At 38.3% G+C, this 22,231-nt stretch overlaps 1 protein-coding gene across 3 annotated transcripts in view; it reads left to right on the top strand.

Annotated features, from left to right (window-relative positions):
• Positions 1 to 9,598: 9,598 nt before the first annotated feature.
• Positions 9,599 to 22,231, top strand: part of LOC105231306 (uncharacterized) — a 173,548-nt gene continuing 160,915 nt past the window's right edge. The window contains exons 1-2 of one of the 3 annotated variants that reach the window (XM_049459399.1): positions 9,599 to 9,824; positions 15,226 to 18,601. In XM_049459399.1, the coding sequence (XP_049315356.1) occupies positions 18,565 to 18,601 (37 nt within the window). In that variant the 5' untranslated portion in view covers positions 9,599 to 9,824; positions 15,226 to 18,564. Of the gene's footprint in view, positions 10,594 to 15,225; positions 18,602 to 22,231 lie in introns of all 3 variants that reach the window. The other 2 variants (XM_011212521.4, XM_011212522.4) reach the window with 2 other exon arrangements.

Below are 22,231 nucleotides of genomic sequence, written 5' to 3'. Positions count from 1 at the left end.
CACCAACGATTCCACCGGCTCACGCGTGATCTGTCAAAGCAAAGGGTATTGGAAAAAGCACCTCTACTTGGATCAAACTCTATTTTTGTCTATGTTATGTTACCTATTTTTTGTAGTAACCCAGAAGCAACAAATTTTTCTATAAGCCAATAGATATGCAACTTTAGTTGTTTTGTCTGCCATAGATGCGCGCTTGTTGGCCTTCAACTGACTTCGCATTCCTGTATCGCGTTGTATTTTTTCACACAGAAATAGTTTACTTCATGCGTGACCTTTAAATAAATTGAATATTCAAGAACTTTTGGTTTTGGGTCGAGTTGGTATCCATACGCGTATGGGGTGTGCGTCATATGCAGTGCGAACAATGAGACCAACAGTAACAAAAGCTCGCCTGCAACTGCCGCAAACTACAGTTTCGTGTGCGTCGGGCGGTAAATAAATATGAGCAATGTACAAAAAGTGTTGATACTCCTAGAAGCTGCATATATCTGCATACTGGCGGCTGCTTACTGAGAAACATATGCAATCCACTTATATGTATATGTATTTATGCATGCGTTTGTTGAGTTGCCCGTGAATAATTCGCGTGAAAGAGGCAAAACGGAAAGGTGAAACGAAAACTTAAAGTTCTTGTTTTGAAATTTCGCATAAATCCATTGTTATTTTATTTAGCGGAGTTCACGGTTGAAATAAACCCAAAATAATTTGGAAGCGGGTTTTTTACCAGTATGCAGTAGGTTGGCGGACACTTTAAGGAGACTAATTATTGCGATTTGGTTCTTCCTAATATACGTTACTCAACTTTGTGTTGGTTTCATACGTATTTTTACTACTTCATGTAAAAAATCTTTGAGCTTAATAAATTCTTCAATATTTTTTTGTGGCAGATCTTTGGATAAATTAAGGCTGGCAAGTAGTTTTGTAGTCGGATGTATAAAGAATACATATACATATGTATGCGCGAATGATAATGTGTCGAATATTGTCCTTGCAGCCACTCTATTGAATGGGCATAATAAATTGCGCTCTTCTGAGTCCTCAAATTACACACCGCCAACGAGCGAAGCTTATAATTTGCCAATCGATAAAGCAAAGTGTTAAATATCAAGAGTTCAGTAGTGACTACCAAAAAGCAAGGACACCAAGAAGCCTGAAACTTGACGAGAATAGTTTCTAATGATTATACAAGCAACCATGCTTTAATTATGCAACATTGCGGTAATTATTTATTTAAAGGGCCGGTATGACGTTCGTACAGACAGCACTCTCGTCTAAGTACAAATAGCTATTTTTAAGGGGTCTAATTGAAATATGTATATAAGTTACATAATATCTAACATGCTTGTTAAGTGTGTCAATAAAATGCATATTTAGACGAATTTTGTGTGAGTGTTAAGTCACTTCGTTTACTGCCTACGAGGCTTTACTCCAATAATTTATGTTTTGACACTCATTATTGGTTAACCTTATGCCTAAGCTGATTACATTTCCAATAATTACCTTTCGAAAGGAAATGTTTATATTATATATATATATATGACGTTAAAACTCGCTGAATAAAATATAAATTAGTATTTGATTTCACTAAATTTTATTTTTTGTGATTTTTATTTTTTGAATATAGTCTTCATAAAATATGTAAGGTTAAAATGTTAAGAAAGACTACCCCATTGCTGAATGCAGTTTCGAAGTTTTATTTTGTGATCTATATATACATAACATGAATTGAAGAAGAGGGAAATAATAAACATTTTAAATAGTATTTTTTGTTTAACAAAATACCTAACCCAGATAACAATTACAATTGCTCCTGAATTTAGTTTTCAATAGTCAGAAAACAAAGTGCGAATGCTAACGGGTTTTTCAAAAGGGACGCTATAAACGTAGACGGATAGGGACAGCAAACGACGCCATATTTTATCATTTCTCTCTTGTAAGATATACGATCCAACAAATAGTCTCAACTATTAAAATTTACTAACCAAATTCAGAGTCAGTTTCCTCAACTTTAAGAGAACTACGTCCAATTCATTGTCGTCATAATCGTCCTGTCAGATCAACAATTGCGGGTCTAGAGGAAATATTTGAATCCACAGGCACAGTACAGATTGTTCCCAAGCCAGTGAGACAAAGAAGTGTCCGTAGTGCCGCTAGCGCATCAATTGAGGAAGTCCCTAATCAGTCTCTCACTCGTCGTTTTCAAGCGTTAGACATCCCTGTGACATCGTTGTGGTGAAATTCGAGCAAAGATCTTGGCTGACATCCTTACAAGACTAAATTGACGCAAGAACTTAAGCCACTTAACCAACAGAATCGTCGAATCTCCGTGAATTGGGCTGAGGAACAACTTGAAAATTATCCGAATTTTCATCGAAAAATCATTTTCACCGATGAGGCTCATTTATGGCTGAAAGGCAGCAATCCACAAGTACTCCATGAGTCAATTAACGGTTTGGAGCGGTTAATGAGCCGGCGGCGTCATTGGGCCGTACTTCTTCCGCCATAATCAAGACCGGAACGTTACTGTGAATGGGAATCGCTACCGCTCAATGATAATCGAATATTTTTGGCCCAATTTGAATGGACTTGGATAATATGTGATTACAACTGGACGGCGCCACAAGCTATACAGCGAATGTCACAATCGATTTATTGAAGACCAAGTTTGGTGAACGTGTTATTTCACGAAATGGCCTAGTCAATTAGCCACCTCGATCGTGCGGTTTGACACAGTTAGTATATTTTCTGTGAGGCTACGTAAAGTCTGTGTTCTAGGCCAACAAGCCGGCGACGATTGTTGAACTTTATACGAATATCGAACGTGAAATTGCAACAGTATCGGCCGATTTATGATTGAAAACCGCCGAACCATGCAAAAAAAATTGTGTGATGCTCTTATTGCTCGTTATAACGTTCCCAGAGTATCACTTATTGCAGTTAAATACGGCTGTAGTTGCAATAGTAAGTGCTTAAAAATCGGTGCAGGAACGACTGCAGTCACACAAAGCTATGAATTCAATATCATGGATCCAAGCACTCCGCAGAACTTAAGTAACTGGCAGGATCTTGAAGAATTTCCACCTTTTACGCCACTTTCCGGCTTCCAAACGTCACTCAAACGGTTTAATTTCGCTGGTATTTTGCTGCTAGAGTTAATGTTTCTAGTTAACTACGACTTTTATCCAAATTCTAAAGAACCGTTGTGAGAATTTCGTTTCGAAAGATTAAAAAATATACGTCTGCACAAGGAAGACAATGTTGAAATTGATTTTTACTAAATTGGTCTGATATCGAATATTCTTGGACATGTTTTTCCACAACCCTGACACAACTGTGGAGGCGAGCGTGGCATTTTGCTCCTGTCTTTGCAGCATCGTCATAATTTTCACGCGTTTCTAATTCGTTTGTCCTTTCATTCATCGCAGTCGTTTTTCAAGGTTTATATATTTTCGGCGACACGTACCATGGGCCGCCCGCGCTTATGTTCGCACGCTTGTAAGCTGCAGCATAAATACCACATTCCTGGCATTCAAGCGCTTAGACCACCATATGACGACTGGATTTTTAATGAAAGTCACATTTGGCAAAACGGAAATAAATCACTAAGCCCGACACAAAAACAACGATGGAATTAAACAAAACACACAAAATTTGTGCTCACAGCGTTGTGTGTTCCCATGAATGTGCTTATGTACAGTTATAATGTACGCATATCGTCCTTGCCACATACATTCATGCTTGTGACACACACACACACACTCCACTTGAATGGATATTTATAAATAACGCTCTTTGGCGGAAGCGCACTGCCTCACTCCACCCACTCCTCAACGCGGACGTACGTGTAGATTACTTTCACTGCCCCAAAAAAGTGGCTATTTAACGCAACACTAACTGGCAGCACATGTTGTGGCCCAAAAAAACGGAGTGCCTTTATACCCAACGAACATTTTATGGCCGCATAATTGACGAAAGTGTTGCTCACTGAAGCGAAATTTTTGTTACACAAAACTGAATTCAGAAAATTGGAGAAATTTTTCCAATATACTCGTACCCTAGTATCAGTTATGGATTTCTTTTTTTGTCAATTTTTTCATTGGTTCATAACTATTATTTTCACATACATAGATGTATATATTCTTATTTCTCCGATTCAAAGAGAATGTTACACTTAGAGCAACTTTACGTTGGGTTTAACGAATGAAAAGGGAAAATACAATAAAAAATTAATATGTGAAGTATTTGGAAACGGATTAGGAACTGTTGTGTGGATAAACGAGTATTAAATACGAGCGAAAAAATACTGACTGTCACTATCTGAGATCATAGATATTATATATGAAGAGTCAGATAAAATAATGGCATTAAGGAAAAACAATAGTTTAACTATTTGCCTTGGAATTTCAATAGACTTTTTCTTCTAATTTATATAAGTATATACATTTTTTAATTAAATTAAAGCATATCTTCTGAACAAGAAACATTTATTTCACATATTTTCAATTTCAAGCATAATGTGAAGAAGTATTAAAGCAAAAAGTATTCAATCCGAGTAAATGACGTGAGACCAAATTATGTTCGAAGTAGAATTAAAACAACTTCGAACTTAAGAGTATGAGAATATCTATCCATCGGCGTTATAAATATAAAACACCGTAATATCTATGACGCAGGTATATAAAATGGTTGATGTTATCTGTGTTCTCCAGTGACTCGTCCGACAAGTTTTAAGCCCATTATATTCTATTTTTCTTTGCTTTTTACAGCCGTGCTGATATATATATTCGGTTATGTACTTAATATGTCAGTTCGAACTTTATTGACCAAAAATTTCATATAAAGTAATTAAATGTACCGATATGTGGCTCACAATAAGTAGTAAAGCTTCAAAACAATTGTTTTGAAGTAATTTATGAAATCTCTGTGGATTAACTCAATTACTGAGCAACACGGAAACTTCCAACTTACCAATTATGGTTAATGCGTAAGTAAATAGTGTTCCTATGTGTATTTGCATAGGAAGAAACGATTTGAAGGTTAACCAAGACAACTTTTATCAATTGATTTTTGTTATATGTAATTCTGTACTTATTTCACATTGCTGGCAGTATTCGTATATTTATGGATCACAGAGAAAAAATTTTCAAGTCAGGTATTTATAGTACATGTAATAAAACCTTAGTTCCTTAAAGGAATATATTCAATATTAGAATTATTTTTCTCATCAATAAATAATCTACTGAAGAACACATTTTTTTTTTGTTTTTGCGGGTGAGAGGGTGGAAAATGGCTTCCGCATCAACTGTCGGTATGTGATACTAGTAGGTCACTAAAAACCGCTCTAAGGAACCATCGCCCACCCTGAAATCGCGTTTGCATTACTTCAGGGTTTTCGGCGTAGAAAAATTGCTGCATTTTTCTGTATAATCCCCCAGTTTTTTTATTGGGCCAATCAGCTCCCACATGTGTGTTCTGTGTCGTCTTCGTTTGCATTTTTATATAGGGTTGACGACTCTTCGACTTTACCCATTATATGAAGGTACTCTCTGAAGTATCCGTGTTCGGATAACAGCTGTATTGTGTAGAAGTCGTCTTCTTTAAATTTTCGACTTGTCCATAAGTTTTAAATATCTTATCTCTGGTCCCCAATCTGCCACGACTCTCATTCTTCCATCTCCGTTGCTATGTGAGTATCATGTCTTTCTTTAATCGGTCGATTGCACTCTTGATATTGTCATCTGCTTTCTTTAGCTCCAGCAGTTTTTTCTTTTGTGCGCTAGAAGATCAATGGGAGCATTACCACCTATGACTAATATTGCACCACCTGTAGTGAGCTGGAGATTATGTAAGTCAAGCCATTTTTACGTTCGAATCATTACCTGATTCAGCTTTCTTCTGTGTCTCGGGCTGTGATTACTGCTGGGTGAATAACTTCTATTATTCAGACTTGCATGGAGGCTTTTGGCCTAAACTTGAGGAGAAAGAATGTATTACGATTTATTAACATAGCTTGGAAAAAGGTTTATAGAAAAATTACTATTAAACCTTCTCCACTATGAATGTTGATATACAAAAATAAAAAATATATGAAATCTAAAGGAGCTTTTTGGTTTCGCCGACTATGCCGAGGAGCTGTGCAATTTAAAAATATATGCTCAGGAAATATTTCAAAGAATTAATGTTTCTACATAGATTGCCTTTGAGATTTGGACACGCTAGTGTTACAATGTGGAAATTCACAACTGTATACTAAAGTTCGACATTTTTGATGGTATGCATACTTCGAATGTTTTAAAATATGACCGGTATTTGTGTTCTTTACAGTGACTTAAAATTTCCTTCTCGAATAAAAATTAGAACTAAATCGCGAACATTTTCGTGCGATTGTTTTTTACAAATTTTCGATGAACTTGATTAAATTTTAGGCAACGAAGCTCCATCATATGTACAGAAATCTCTTTACAGAAAACTTAAATCAATTTCGTCCGCCCGCAATGTCCCCTCGCACAAATAATTGCGCTGAATATATGTATGTATATTATGGACTTGTGTTGATTTTGACTGCCCGCGTGGCTGACCTTCACTGCCGAATTTTCGATGAAAAACAATACTTTACAGTAATTAGTGTAAAAATTCTAATGATAGACGGAACATGCAAAAACTAGTAACGCCAAGATATGTTCGTATTTCTGTGTGTAAGAGCGTCGTAGCCTATGCGCCTGTAAAGAAATTTGATACCGTTATCTCTCGTTAGCCTACAGTTGCTTTTAACGCAATGTTATTATTGTTTCAAGCAGCCGCTGGCATTTCATTTCCCATAATTTGTGCCCTTATTTCCTTATGCCAACTTTTTCTTTAATAATTTTATAGGCAATTCGCTCCATTATTTCGTTTGACTTTGTCGGCGCTATTCGATATTGAAATTTCATGTCATCTCTGCTATCTGTTTTAGGCCGCAAGCAACAAGTTTCTTTTGTTTGCTTTTATGCTGCGGAGGAGCACTTTATTGCGGTATCTATTTTTCATGGCTACCTCGCGGCTCAAATTCAAGGACAATTTCAGTATATTTGAAACTGTTTGCGTTTATTGTGTATACACAATATTTACAAAATTTCCAAATTGCTTTAAAAGGTCTTATATATGTACTATGTAGGTACTTGTCAGTTGGGTAGTCGACAAAACTAAGTATGTGCGTAACAGGCTTCTTGATGGCTCGCAATGCTGGGCAAGGAGCAATCATTGTTATCGTTAGATACTGAAACGTATTGTTGATTAACTGAGCTTCATTAGACGAATTCGAGGATAATATCGGATGAACTTTTAATACATATTTCTTCCAAACTATAACATAGGCATGATGTTTCCAAATTGGCTAAGATCATGATATATATTAAAAAGTTCAAGTTAAGCTTAGAGTTCTCCACGTTTTTTCCAATCCTCGAAACAATTGTTAAAGTCAAACTCCGATGACTTCCTTCAATGCCCGTATGGATTCACGTTTAAAGTCTTCAATCGAAGTCACACGGAGCTAACTCAGGCGAATGCGGTGGTTGCTACACGATATTGATTGAAAATTGGCGAACAACGTACTAAGAATCCATGCTGTATGCGACGGTGCATTATAGTGGTGCAAAAAGCAAGAGCAAAGAATATAATTCCGACCTCTGTTTACGAATAGCATCGCACAAACGACGCATAACACTCAAATGTCAAACATCTTGTTGACAATTGGTTAATCGGCAGAAATTCGGAGTGTACCATACGTAACTTTGATTTTTGACCTGCTTTAATGTGGTTTTGTCGGCTTCGGGTCACTTTTGTCATGATATTCGTCCGATTGATCGTCTGTTTCTGAGTCGTAAGCATGGATGTAAAAATTCTTCGTCAGCAATAATACGTTTCATGACATAGTCGTAGTCGGAAAGCATTGTTTCAGAGTCGTAACCGCGACGCTGTTTTTTGAAAAAATTTAGAAATTTTGGAACCAATCTTGTTTCCATTTTTCTTAAGCCCAATGATCTTTCAAAATAGTTTTCACTGACCTTTCCGATATTCCAAAGCTGCCAGTAAGATCTCTGATTGCTAATCGTCGATTCTCAAGCACCAATTCCTTTATCTTATTGGCGTGTTCATTATCAGTTGATGTTGATGGCCGTCCTGGACGTGTTCTCGACGCTCTTAGAAAGACAAGCGTATACTAAATACAGATGATTATTTTGATGTGACTTTTTGCCCACAGTGGTATATTAATTATATGAGCTATTGGCTTATTGTACTGACTAGGAAGTAGTCAAAACCTTCTTGATTTTCTTCCATTGAAATCCATCTAGTCCATTCATAGTTTTCAGTACCATAATGTTTTTATTTTTTTATTTTCATATAACGGTAAATTATTCACTTCCGCGTCAACTTGTTTCCACTCATTATTTAATTTGGCGGTAAGATTTTTGTTGTGTTCATTCTGCTACAATATCTCACAAAATCTCTCACTGGAGACGCGTCTACACACGTACGCACTCATACATGGTAATTATGGAAGCACATAAATGCAATAAAACAAAGGCGACAATGCATAAGGAAAGAATAACACCAGCAAAACAAATTCGGAACCGTTAAAATCGGCACCTCGAATGTAGGACAAATTCACTATTTCGTGAAATCGCCGCAAATTGGCTCTTCGCTTTCATTCCTCGTTTTCTAACGAAAAGAGCACAATGCGCCTTGACAACTGAGCATGCGCGCTCTTAGTACTCTTAATATAGAAACAACATGTGCAATAACAATAAACAACTATGTATTTTTGAATTTTCAAAATTTATGATGTTTCTTTATTATTAGCGTTAAAAAAATATTTTTAATTTTTAAATTTGTTTTCTATGGCTTTATTGAGATATAATATTTCCCAGCAAATGAGTTTTGTTGTCTTTATTAAATCAAATGTGTTATTCTTTCTTAACCTTAGTCTGGTTTTAGAACGTAGAACGGGATAATACTGTTAGATGCCTCTATAATAATACTATATATGAAAGGACCTAGAATACTTAATTTCTAGATTTTGTGTTACCTGAAACATTTTAATGACTTATAAAACCCAAAATTTTTTCAGTATTTTTTGTTTTTAATCATCAAAACATATTTCATAGTATTCAGAAATAATTAGCATTTCTCAGGAAATTTCTTCTTCATTAAGCATACTTACACTATATAGCTAAATTTATCATAATTTACATTATAATTTTGTCAGTACTGAAATATAAGTTTGCTTGTTTACTTCAGTGTGATAACAATCTAGGCATCTAATATAAATCCAGACTTATAGCTATTGACATGAGATGATTTACGCTTTTATCGACAGTTCTAGGTGAGCGCAGCTCCATCAACCGCAATCTTTGTTCGGCTATGTGCGGCACAGAGAGTCGGCTGCCGTCGTGTGCCTCCAAAAGTCAATACAGAGAACATGCTATATGCTAACAAGCTCAGTCAGCACCGCTTTTGGCGCTCTCGGCAAGCGAATTGTGTCGTCTCTTCGCCAATTTTCTTGTCGTGTTGCATGGAGCTGCGGCGCGTTGCTCAACGCTAAAGTTGTCGCTGCTGGATGTCAAAGCGCCAAGTACAAGGCTCACAGCCAACAGTGGCGGACGCACATACACCAACAGGCTGGTGGCGAATCGGAAAAACAGCGCGTCGCAATCAGTATCAGTGCAACAGCGCCTGAGAACGCAAGCAAGTGAATCGACTAACGCTCCGTTCGTTACACCTGATGTGCGCGAGACGCATAGACTGAGGCGCGAATCGTATTGATTCGAATGTAATCGAACTACTTGGTACGGAATTTAACGAGTGTGTTGCCCTCAAACACGGCGCCAGAGTAGTGTTGTGAGTAGTGAATGCTTGTGAACCGCGCGCCGCGTGTCAAACATCAATTGCATTGCGGAAGCGCAGCGACCGTCGCGCACGTGATAGTGACAGAGGCAGAGGCAGTGACAGTGAATGTGACAGTGTGACTGACAGCGCGGCTGAACGTGGCTGCGTTGTGCAAAGTGGCATAGGTTCGAAAGAAGAAGCGCTCATTGAACCTTCCTATTGCCACAAATTCCTTACCTGCCCTTTTTCGCTCAACCGCCAATTTGCATTTGTTGTTAACCAAGGCACGTACAAGCCAAACGATAAAATCTCTAGAACGAATATAACTAGACGAAAGCACAGTGTGAAGCATGGAACACCATGTATATATGTACATAGATATGTAAATATATTCGCGGCCGAGTGTTGATGATGGCTAAAAGCTTGTGCAGGTGATAAGCAAAACTAAAAAAAATCGAAAATAAAGAAGCAGAAGAATCTGAAGAATAGGCTCGTGCTTAAAAAGTGAAAAGTGCCATTAAATACGCAAATACGTGAAATTCAATGAACGCGTGAAAAAATTTGTATTTTGTTTTGGCTGTCAATAGAGGCGCCACCAAGTCCAACAACAGTGCGTTCATTGCGTCTTCCCCTGAATGGTACTTTCTTGGCATTTGCATAGCCAGCCCGCCTGTAATCATCGCGAACAGCCACAATCATAGATAATCGAAGATGCTGTGAAAAGTGAAGGTGATTTTTTACTGAGCAGCCAATGAGTGTTGTAAAATATTAATAAGAAAGCCCATAAAAAGTTCAAACCCAAATAACATCAGATATTAATGATAAGAAACTTGCGTGGGATGACGCTTGATTGGAATTGATACCCAAGATTATTAAGATTATTTATAAATACAGCACTGGATTCTAAGAAGATTGAGGAGGTGCTCAGAAATAGAAAACTACATACTCTTATTAGTATTATCATTATCGTTAGTGAAGAGAATGTATTGATATCTATAAAATTTTAGTTTATATAGCAATGCCAGGAATTTTGCTGTTAAGGTGCTCTGAAACATTCAGTGAAAGAAACCTACGTTGAGTAGCACGAAACCTTCCCTGGATATCGACTAAGAACAAACGATCTCTGACTACAACTTGTAACTAATTACTTCTTCAAGCATCAGCCGAGTATCACAATTATTACCTGCGTTAAGCTCTCCTTGAGCTATCTCCTGGCAGTAACTGTAAAATTTAACTTAATTTTGAAGCCTGCTTTGTTTATGCCTGGCTCCACAAGTCAAAGGGTTGAAAAATCAATTAAAGCATATTTCGTAGTGAACACTCCAAGCATTCAAGAATTCCATTTATTCTACGAAACCATTTAAATTGCCACAAATTGAGAATAGTTTTTTGACATAAATATTTATCAGCAAATACTACTTAAATGAAACACCAAAACAGCAACAACAACAATGCTGTAATGTGTGTTTAATGCGGCTGCTTTGCTCATCTCGCTTTGGCGTCACTTTGATCTAAATCCACTTAGTGAGTGGGTGCGACAAGGGTGCTTAACTTGGGCCGCCTGTGCAGGGGAACATTCGTTTTCTTTTTCACTTTTTGTTTTTGCGCCAAACATAGCACCGCTGACAGGCGTACTAAAGGCCTGCCGTCTATGCACTTGGTGTTCTGTGTTCTCCAAGCGTGAAAATCAATGTTAACGCAAACAATTTATGTTTTGCAGATTCTGCATTGGCGTCTAGCTTTTCACACTTGGCTCGATGCCGTCAGTTTCTTGTTGATATGCTTTTAAAAGATTGTTTTGTAATTGGATGCTTTTTGCATGGCAAGGAAAAAAATTTCTCAAGTGCTTTAATTTGTTTATTTTTCGATTAAAATGTGAAGAGATCTGCACATATACCACTGGAATAAGATTAATCACAAAATTCGCTTATATTTCTTTCATAGCAGTCTAAAACTAATGCTTGGAAGGTGCAATGTTCGTAAACTTAATGAGACAGAGTGAAAGAGTAGTAATTTGTGAGAAGAAAAATATTTTTTGAAAGATTTTTCATAATTTAAATTTAAAAATTAATTATAAAAAATACGTCAAAATCGTCAGTTTTTAACAATTAAAAAGTACCTGTTTGATAAAATTGTGAAATGAGCGTCTTTATAGTTTTCTGCAATGGTAGAAAACATCTGAACTGATTTCAAGCGTCTCTTCAATTGTTGATGGCTTTACGGCATCTATATTGTTCAGCTTCTGCTTTCGGATATAACCGATATATAACGAATAAGTAACCATTTTGTACCGAAAACTCAAATTTTGTTTCAATTTGAGTGGTTTCTATTATATCGCTTTTCAAAGTTCTTACCTCTTTATGTATTTATAATATTTGTGTAAATTTTGTGTGAATCTTTCAAAAGTCATTTCCAAATAGGAAATCCCAGTCGTATTTGCTTTCATTAAAAACTACTTAAGCCAACCTTTGACCGACGCTGTCAACTCATATCCAATTTTCTCTCGTATGATTCTAATTAGTACAAGGTTCATCATTAAAACTGTACCTTAAATTCAATTGAACTCGTGGACCATTCGTCCGTGCACTTGAACCACTTAGCTCTACGCCCCCACTCATCTACATAAACATATGCATACACATATATGAGCTTTCATTTCAATCTATTGAAAGCAAGTGCCAACGCATACACATGAGTGCAAATGAATCTCGCCATTATATGTCAATTGGAAGGATCAGAAATAGAAAAACTCATCGTCGCTTATTGAACCGGCCTCGACGTTTCTGCTTGACGCTGTCAATGAAAAGTTCATCATTGACATTTTGAATTCATTGAGCCGAGCCGAGAGATAAAACAAGCATGGAGAAAAACGGCCGAGTATGCAAATGAAAGCAACAATTGCACAGACATAGAGCTTGACATGTGCCCGTATGCATAAATTGGTTATATTGACTGCAATAACGTTAGTATTAACCTTGCAACATCACATCTGCTCTCGTAAATTTAGCGGCAATGCACTTTCGAGTGGCAAGCCCGGGTATGAAAGCACAAAGTGAATGTTCTTCAGCAATTGACTGACAGACACTTGTGGATGCACTGCGAGAAATGTGGGCCGACTGCGAATACCCCAAGAGGCTTTAGACAGACACGAAATACAAAGTAATTGGCAGCGACAGAACGAATGCTTAAGTCGGATCGAAATCGCAAATTCATTGAACTATCTGTGGAACGATAAATCAAATAATGTTTTAGCAACATAGAGATTGCTTTTAAAACATGCTTGCTAGTTATAGATTGATTTACCGAAAGGTTGCTTGTTACAGTCAAAGTCAAACAAACAGCTGTAGAGTTACATAACGCCATCTAAAATGCAAAACAACGTCATCAAAAAAATCGAAATTTTGTTTTTTATTGCTTAGGATTCACTACACATCATATTACAATATGTAGCCAAAAATTTCCACTTCCGCTGTCAGATATAACCAATATATAACCAATATATAACCAATATATATCCAATATATAACCAATGTATAACCATTATATAACCAACATATACCCAATATGTAACCAACATATAACCATTTTATAACCAAAACTCAAATTTTGTTTAAATATGAGTGCCTTTTATAACATCGCTTTTCCTTCGCCTTTAAACTAATGGAAAGTGATATTACGTTATTTTGCATTTTAGGTGACGATATATACGTATGTACTATGCATAATAATGAAGAGCTAGCTGCAGGCCTGACTACTTAATTTTAAATTAGAAATGAAAGGAATAGAAAGTTTAAAGGAACAATTTTTCTATTTTAACCAGCTACGCTCAGCGTAATTAAAGCAAAATATAATTGATTGACAGCTTTTTAACGAGCATTGCCATCAGCGTGAGAATATATTAAGCTTAATGTAAACGCATATATATATGTATATATTCCCTCAAGGTTTTTGACCATTTGCTCTACGCGCAAACACCAAGAGAGCCGTAGCAAATGTCTGCTATGGTAAGGGTACAGCCTTCAGTCTTCAGCGTTCAGGAGCAAACTGTGCATATGTATGTAATATTGAGCATAGAAACAGCTAAGCGAGTGTAATGTGGCAGGACGTTGAAGGGAAGGTATGACAACCGAAAGTGATGGAGCGTAGAAAATTGAAAATGTAAAGCGTAAATTCAATGGACCTCTCAAGTGGTCGATGTTGCAGAGAATATTTCAAAACAGAAGTACACACACACTAACATACAAGCAGGTCTACATGTTCTTTAGTTTTTTGCTATGAAGTTTGACAGGCGCGAAGGCAAGCCCCTAGCGTTCGAAAGCGATATTTCCGATACTCTTGATATGCAAGAAACTCAATGGAGTAGAAACTGGGCGCATTAAAGATATTAAAGTGTTAAGACAATTGACTAAAATGCGATTGGCTAAATATCTAAGGTAATTGTGCGAGTAGGCAATCTCCTCAATATAAAGACATACGTCAAGCCTAGTAGCCTTTGACTAAAACTATCTGTGACATGTAATTCTCACAGGCATCTCTGGAAGCCAACTTAACCCCATTAAGGAAATTTTGCATTGACCAAAACAAATAGTAGTTCGATGATGAAAGGTGCGGGCTATATGGTGGATACATCAAAACCTCCCAGCCAAGCTTTCGCAGTTTTTGCCGAGTCATCCAAAATGTGTGTGGTCTAGCGTTGTCCTGATAGAAGACGAAGCCCTTTCGGTTGATCAGTTCCGGCCATTTTTTTCGATTGCTTGCTTGCTTGCTCTCATCAGTTATTGACAGTAAAATGTAGAATCAATCGTTCGACCAGGCCGCAGCAGCTCATAGTGGATGATTCTTTTGTAATCCCACCAAACACTCAGCATAACCTTTCGAGGCGTCAGTCCTGGCTCTGCGACCATTTGTTGAGCTTCACCACGCTTGGACCATGATCTTTTTCACACATTATTGCCGTGTTTGATCCATTTTTCGTCTCCTGTTACCATTCGCTTCAGAAATGGTTTGATTTCATTTCGTTTCGGCAAAGAATCGCAGATGTTAGTTCGGTCCTTTAATTTTTTCACAGATAATTCATGTGGTACTCAAACATCGAGCTTCTTTTTGTAGCCAGCCTTTTTTAAATAGTTCAAAACCATTTGATGATGAATATTAAGTCCCATGTTTGCCTATGTGACGGTCCTGGTCAATCTTTTCATAATTTTATCGACTTTTTCAACGATAGCGTAAATAAGTAGTCTCCAAACCCCCTATACTAACTTTTTCTGAAGATACTCTTTACTCCTAGGCTTAAATACCATTTTTAAGCCGCACTTTGTTTCCTTTCTAAACTAACTTCGTTATGTTTCTGTTTAATTGCAGTGTTTTGTGGTCTGCCATTCGAACGATTTCTCAAGAACCGATACCGCCTACAAACGTATTGTTGACCTTTCCGTGGAGGGGAAGTGAGTAAGCAATAATATTAACCGCAAAGGCCATTGAAGTAACAAAAGAAGCAAAACTAGAATAGCCTTAAAGCGACAACTCAATCAAATAAGTGCGGAGAAACGAAATAGTGCCAAAGCAGCAATGAAGAAAAATGTGAAAAATGATAAGTGGCTGAGCGGGTGAGGGGATAGATGAAAATCGGTTACACAAATGGCTGTAAGTTTATAAATGGCTAGTCATTTTTCCATTTATTGTGCTGTGACAGCTATGCTGGCAGGTGGTGCTGGCCAGCCACCAGAAAAATAAACACTATTACACAAATACGCAACGAAGCGATATTAAGCGGTAATTGAATAAAACCGAAAGTGAAACCATAAAGGTAATGATTTAATTGAAATTTGACATTTCTAGTGCGGTCATAAGAACGAGTCAAAGCCATTTATTAGAAACGTGCGTTTCAGCCGACAAACATACACACATATGTACAATTTTTAGGGCACGACACGGCGTATGAATGATTTAGTCCATTTGTGCCCGACTCAGGGTGCTTACAAAACAAAGCCACAGCTTACAGTTGCCAAATAATGCAAATGCGCTTTTATTAAATTCAATTTCCACATTCGATCCGAAAATTGTTGCGGCTTAAAGGCTTTGGCAACATCAACAATAACTGCAATAACTAAAATTGCCACGCAACAACGGTTAATCAGTGGTGTGGCAGAGCGCTAGTGGCAGTTAATTTACGCAGCCGACCGTACTCAATGCCTGCAAAAAAGCCTAACTGAACCAGAGCAAAACAAGCGCAACAAACGAACGTACAACAACGATTTGTGGGCGCGCCAACTGCGAAATCTGCCGTGTGAACAGCGCATATTTGTGCGTTTGTGGCGCCACAAAGCACCCACCAGCAGCGATGTGCCGCTGAGTGCTGCCAAACAGTCGAACTTTTCCGCATACGCACGGTCCAACGAGTACGAGCGAAAAAGGAGCAGCCGGCAGGCATTCATGTGGTCGACTGCATATCGCTGCCGCGCGGCATTAGCGCCCATTATTACTGAAATAAAAGGCTATCAACGCTTCGGTGTTAAGTAATTAAGCAGCGTAATTCCCTCGTTGTGAATTGCCAACGCGCACGTCATGTGGCAAGAACGCGAAATTGTTTGCGCGAGCAAATATTAAAAAATTAAATTTCAAACAAATATCGCAAATATTTGCGGCAGCAAAAACCCTTGTAAACCGCGCCGCATTCCGCATTCACCGCGGCGCTAAAGTAAAAAATAGAATTTTCCACGAAGTACCGTAAAAAACGGTGAGTCCTTTATTTGCATGTGTGCAGATGTGTGTTGCACGTATCTATGCACACCCACACATACAAAAATCGCATAATACAGCAAAATAATAAAGCGTCATTTTTAACACAAGCTCTTAATTAAAATTCTGCAACAGCGCGGAAACTGGAGCAAAACAAACAACTGCGAACACGATTCAAAAGCAAAAGCGAACGAAAAAAGGCGGAAAAGGGGAAAAAGGCGAAAAGCCGCGACGTTGTAACAGGAAAGCGCCGAGTGTGCAACAAATTGGGCAACTATGATCAATAACCGCGGCGATAGAAAAATTGCTCGATTGTGCTAGAAACCATAGAGCTGTATGTATATTTGAATAAGTGAAGTAAAAATAGACCACACAGCTTTACAGCAGGCTGAGATATGCAAAATCTGCCTGATTGACGTGCCACATTGCAAGCAATCGGTGCCCAAACCGAAACCGGAGCGGAAGTCTATTTAAAAGTGAACGGATGGCGGAGAGGCTCTAAAAACAAAACATGAAAGCCAAAAACCAAATTGATAAAATATAAACAAACAAAAATTCATAGAATTCGCAATTTCTAATTGATTCATAAGAAATAGCACATAAATAATCTAACAGGTTTTGCACCAGTAAGCGGTTTAAAAATTCAAATAACTAATTCGGAATTTAAATATTGTTTTATTTAATTTGTTGAGGTTCGCCATAGTTGGTGGTTATAAAATAAAAGATATATCCAAAGCTGAAAATTATTAAAGTGAACTGATTAATATTGCGAGTAATTATTTATTTAAAAAAATATTTCAAAAATAATAAAAAAATTCAGATTATTGCGCAAGTGAAATACATAACAACAATTTTAGTCTAAAACACCGGTTCATAGAGTTCGCTGCCCGCTTAAGTGCCCGAAAATAAAAAGCAGTGTCTGCTAAGCTCAAGCGCGGCCATATTTTGCCGACAAAACGTGGACGCACGAAAGCGCAGATTAGTAGCAAAAACGTGTGTTGTTGTTGTCTGTTGTAGGCGAGCACACTTTCGACGGTGCGTCGAATTAGCGAGCGTTTCCGGGGTCTCGTGTGAAAATTGACAGTGAATTCGGGCGCGTCGGCAAACAGTGCCACATATCGAGCGTTACAAACGCCCTACCATCCCACCAAGCTTTACGCGAGTCGGCTAGTGTAAAAACAAATCCATATACAGTACCGGGCGGCGAACGCATGCAAATACGCCTACGCCAAAGCGCCAGTCGAATGCAAAGCCGGATACCGGAAGCTGAGTGGCGGTAACTAAATAAAGCTGGTAAACGCGGAAATAACGGAATTGCACAAAAAGTGTGAAAAATCGTATATAAGTGAAATATAACGGCCCAATAAATGCAATAAAAGTGAAGTGCAGACAACGGTAATTTACGACGAAAAGGCTCGTTGGCCGAGCGGAAATCGCGAAATTGTGCAACCGCTAACAGAAAAACCAAACGCCTAAAAAGCGGGTTAAAAAACATAAATTTGGGCACTTGGCGCGGTCACTTTGCATATGTAAATGCACATACACACAAACAGTTTCACATAGGCGGTTATGTGTTTGGCTGTCAGTGATTTTGTGCGCGATTCTCGTCATTGTTCGAGTTGTTTTTTTTGATTCGTTCGCGGAGAGTGGCACTTGTCGCACTCAAATTTTGACGCGTGAATGAGATTATGCATTTGGGCGCTTGTGGCCAGAGAGCCGCAGCCATAAACGTATAAACGTGTGTGAGTGCATTTTGGTTGCAAATTTTTTGCAGTTTTTGAAGTGGAGTGTGTTTTTGCTTCTAAACGCATAGAATATTTAACATCAGTGAAGAATTATTTTTACAAATAAAAATCGTTCGTGGAAATCTAGGCGCAAGCTCGGTTCAATTCACGTTAACGGATAACGGTTGTTTCGTTGTAACTACGAGCTGAGCATTTAGCTCACGGGCTGCCTATCAAGATGATCGCCTTCCTGACGCTGTTCTTCTACATGACAAGTAAGTGGTCCCTTACGTTGACATTTTTAAATGAAATATTGTACATTGGCCAAGTGAAACGCAGAGCTACTCTATTGTGGCTATCAATAGCTCAAAGATATTTTGTTTTAGATTTGAGCGGAGATTTTTGCTGAACCAAAAAAATTGATCGAAACGACAACTTTTAGATTGTTCAGAATAAAGATTGAAGTTTACTGGAAAAATAATTAAAAACTGTCATTTTTGGCTCCTTTTATGAATAGTTCAACTGTGAAATTTATTCGTCCAGTTTATTATATAAGGATATTACTTCTATAATGGACATTTCGCTCAATCGCATGGACCCTTTCTACGTTTTTCAACAAGCTTTGTATTGTGATGATTTCTCTGCAAGGTTCATTCTAAAGACAATCACTTTAGCTCATCGCCACCCTCACTGATAATTGAACGGTAGTTTTTGTAGGCTCTGACCTGAAAGAGTTTAAGAAACTCGCAAATATTACAAACTCCTCAAACTAAGTATTCATGTCCAAGATCATTAGACCTCTTTTTTACCCAATGGTGGAGAGAAACAGCACTTTTCTTTTATGAATCTCATACCTTAAAGACCCGAACTAATAGCACAGGGTATAAGTTTCACATTCATTGGTATTATACCACCTACATAGGTTATAGGCACCTAATAAACCGACGAAGCGACCAACAAAGGCACGACGACATTCAGAAGGCAGCGAAAAGACATATTCAAAGGAAATGTTGTCTTACAAAGTTATTTCTGTATAAACTTACATATACAAGTATGTAGTACATTGTTCAAGGCTGTCATTGGATGCGTGTGCTCTGTGCCAGTATACTTATTAGTACTATCTAAGCACAAAGGGACGGAAGGCGAAAGCAATGCATCGACGAGCACAAAGCAAATTAAATGAGGAAGTTTCTGCTGCTCCAGACTGCAATGCAGAAAGAAGTGAAGAAGGAATGTGTATGTAATTATGAGTGACTGAATATATGATCCGATAACACACACGAGTATGTGCAGCGCTCCAATACTTAGGCACAACTGGCGACACATACGTCGCATGGTTGGCACGGCAGTAACAGGTAAATGTGGAAATTATGCTCACAATAGACAAACAGAATGGCAAAGACAGAAGCGAGCAGCTGGAACTCGAACAATAGCCGAGTCACTTAGTTAGTTGTGTGCCAGTGAAGGAGCGAAGAAAAGAAGAGAAGCGCAGTGCTAGCAGGTGAGTCTATTGAAATTATGGAACATTACAAAGCATCATCCGACGATATAATACAACATCAGAGACAAGGCAATGACAGAAAGGCGGCAGCAACAACAGAAACAACAGCAACAGCAAGAACAAGAGAAACAAAGCCATATAATGAGTGTCTAAAGAAAGGATATGTGCAAATGTGTTGGTTGCAATTTATAATGCATACCGTTCGCTAATGCTGCTGATGGGAAACTGATGATATGACAAAATTCCGACCACCTACAAACATTGTTGTGTACATACTGCGGTGATTTGCATATAACCCAGAAGCCTAGCAAGAAATATCGAGCTGACAGCGAACTAGTCAGAAGCTCATCAGGTTTATCTCGATACAAGGCAATTTATTAGTGAGTTGTTCCATTGACGGTCGCTAAAGGTTGATCCATTTTGACGTTCCGTGCTTTTTTAAAGAAAACACACAGAAATTTCACATTTAATAGGAAATGTCTATTATCATTCAAAAGAACATTCTATGGCATTTATTTCTTGAGGACACTCTCTTTCAAATGTTGGCCGCGGCTACATATCAGATAGTCAATCCATTGAGTCTATTTTTCGATGACTTGTTCGCGCATTTCGACTGGTAACTGGCGAATGATACACGTGATGTTTTGCTTCAAGGCCTGAATTGAAGCGGGATTCTCCGCATACGCTTTAGACTTTACATATCCCCACAGGAAAAAGTGTAACGGTGTGATATTCACGATCTTGTTGGCCAATCGGGCAGACCACAACGTGAAATTATCTGCTCACAGAAGTGTTCTCTCAATAACTCCGTTGATTTTATGCGATTTTTGGGAAGTGGTGCCGTTTTGTTGAAACTATCATTTCGCTGAAATCCAGATGCTTCAATTTCAAAATCTGAAACTTCAATACTTTAAATCATATTCAGTAACTTATCGACGAGTATTGATTATTATTTGATATTCCTTACTTCCTTTTCTATCCTGGAACTTTTCGGTTAGATTGCTTTAGTGGAATGCGCCCTGTATGAAAATGAGTTGGCTGACTAGTCAGGCCTTTGTTTCGTTCTATATGGTTGTCAAGTACTCAAAGCTTCTCCATTAAGCTGCAGGGAAGTCACATACATACATAAATGAAGAGTTTGCGTAATTACACAATGACTAAGCAATGAATGGGTTTTACTGTTGCCTACCGCAAAAGGCAAAGATCCGTCGTATATGAAACATTACTTCGTAAATCGTTGTGGCATGAAAACTTGAACTTAAGATATCTATTTGAGTCCCAGAATCCAATAACTTAATCTCTTAAGTCGATCTGTCTATGCCGAGGTCATCTGGTACTACTAGAACCTCTACCGAGCAAATTATCAGCAATTTGAGTGCTGAGGAATACAGCACACGTCCAAAAGTGAACTCACTACCATGACAACAGCGACCGCAGCACCAGCATGAAATTAAGTAGAGAGAATTATTGGCATTAAATTTTATCTTCCTTTTAATACAAAAAAAAAAAATATTGACCGAGTAATCTGTTTGTTGATGGTTGAAATTTGTTAATTTTAGCGGCAACCTTGACCTAACCAAAAAGCACTTTCACAGTCGCTGACTTATTGCGCGATACATAACTTTCAAGCAAATGCTAAGGAAATCAAAATTCACGGAGGCCATGGAAATACAAGCACAACCGGCAGGCGTTGAAGGAGAAGTCGAACCCAGAGCAGTGAGAGCGCCACTAATAATCGGAACATTCGACCGCCGATTTATCACCATCACGCACTCGAGAGGCGTTGCTTGTGGCCGTAGGTGTAACAAACTTGGCGTTAATGGGTTGGCGGTCGGGCTGATGGGTCATTGCGGTCTAACTGGGGCACAATGGGCGCAACCATTACCGATGTTATTGGCGTGGCGGTTGTTGAGTGAAATGCCTGCTGCTGCTTTGCGCCGCTTCTACATTACAATGCCACTTTATCGCGCGATCATAATATTATAATTTATCCGGATTTTCAGCGGCAACAGACCGTTATTTACACACACACATATGCGAGAGTCGCAATCTTGCGTCGTTACGCATTACCTGGCCGCTGCCGCACCATACAAATTGTACAGCAGTGGCAAGTGGTATTTGGGTGGCAATGACTGGCCCACATATACATGCTAGAAATACACACACACATGCATACATAGTTATATGCACAAACTTGTAATGTATTGCGGTCAAATCAGTGGCACGTTCGAGCGGCTCCGCTCGGCTGCTTGGTCACACGCATTTGTGTGAACTAATTCAAGCGCCGCGCACAGACATCTCCGTTAACCACTTCAATAATTTAGACACACACACACACACACTCACACACGCGTGCACACATTCGGCAATCACCTAAATTTTACCTCAGCCAAATTTGTTCTTC

This window comes from Bactrocera dorsalis, chromosome 5 (assembly GCF_023373825.1).
Source record: "Bactrocera dorsalis isolate Fly_Bdor chromosome 5, ASM2337382v1, whole genome shotgun sequence".
Lineage (NCBI taxonomy): Eukaryota > Metazoa > Arthropoda > Insecta > Diptera > Tephritidae > Bactrocera > Bactrocera dorsalis.
The sequence above is the reverse complement of the archived record's forward strand: the minus strand, read 5'-3'. Positions and strand labels throughout refer to the sequence as shown.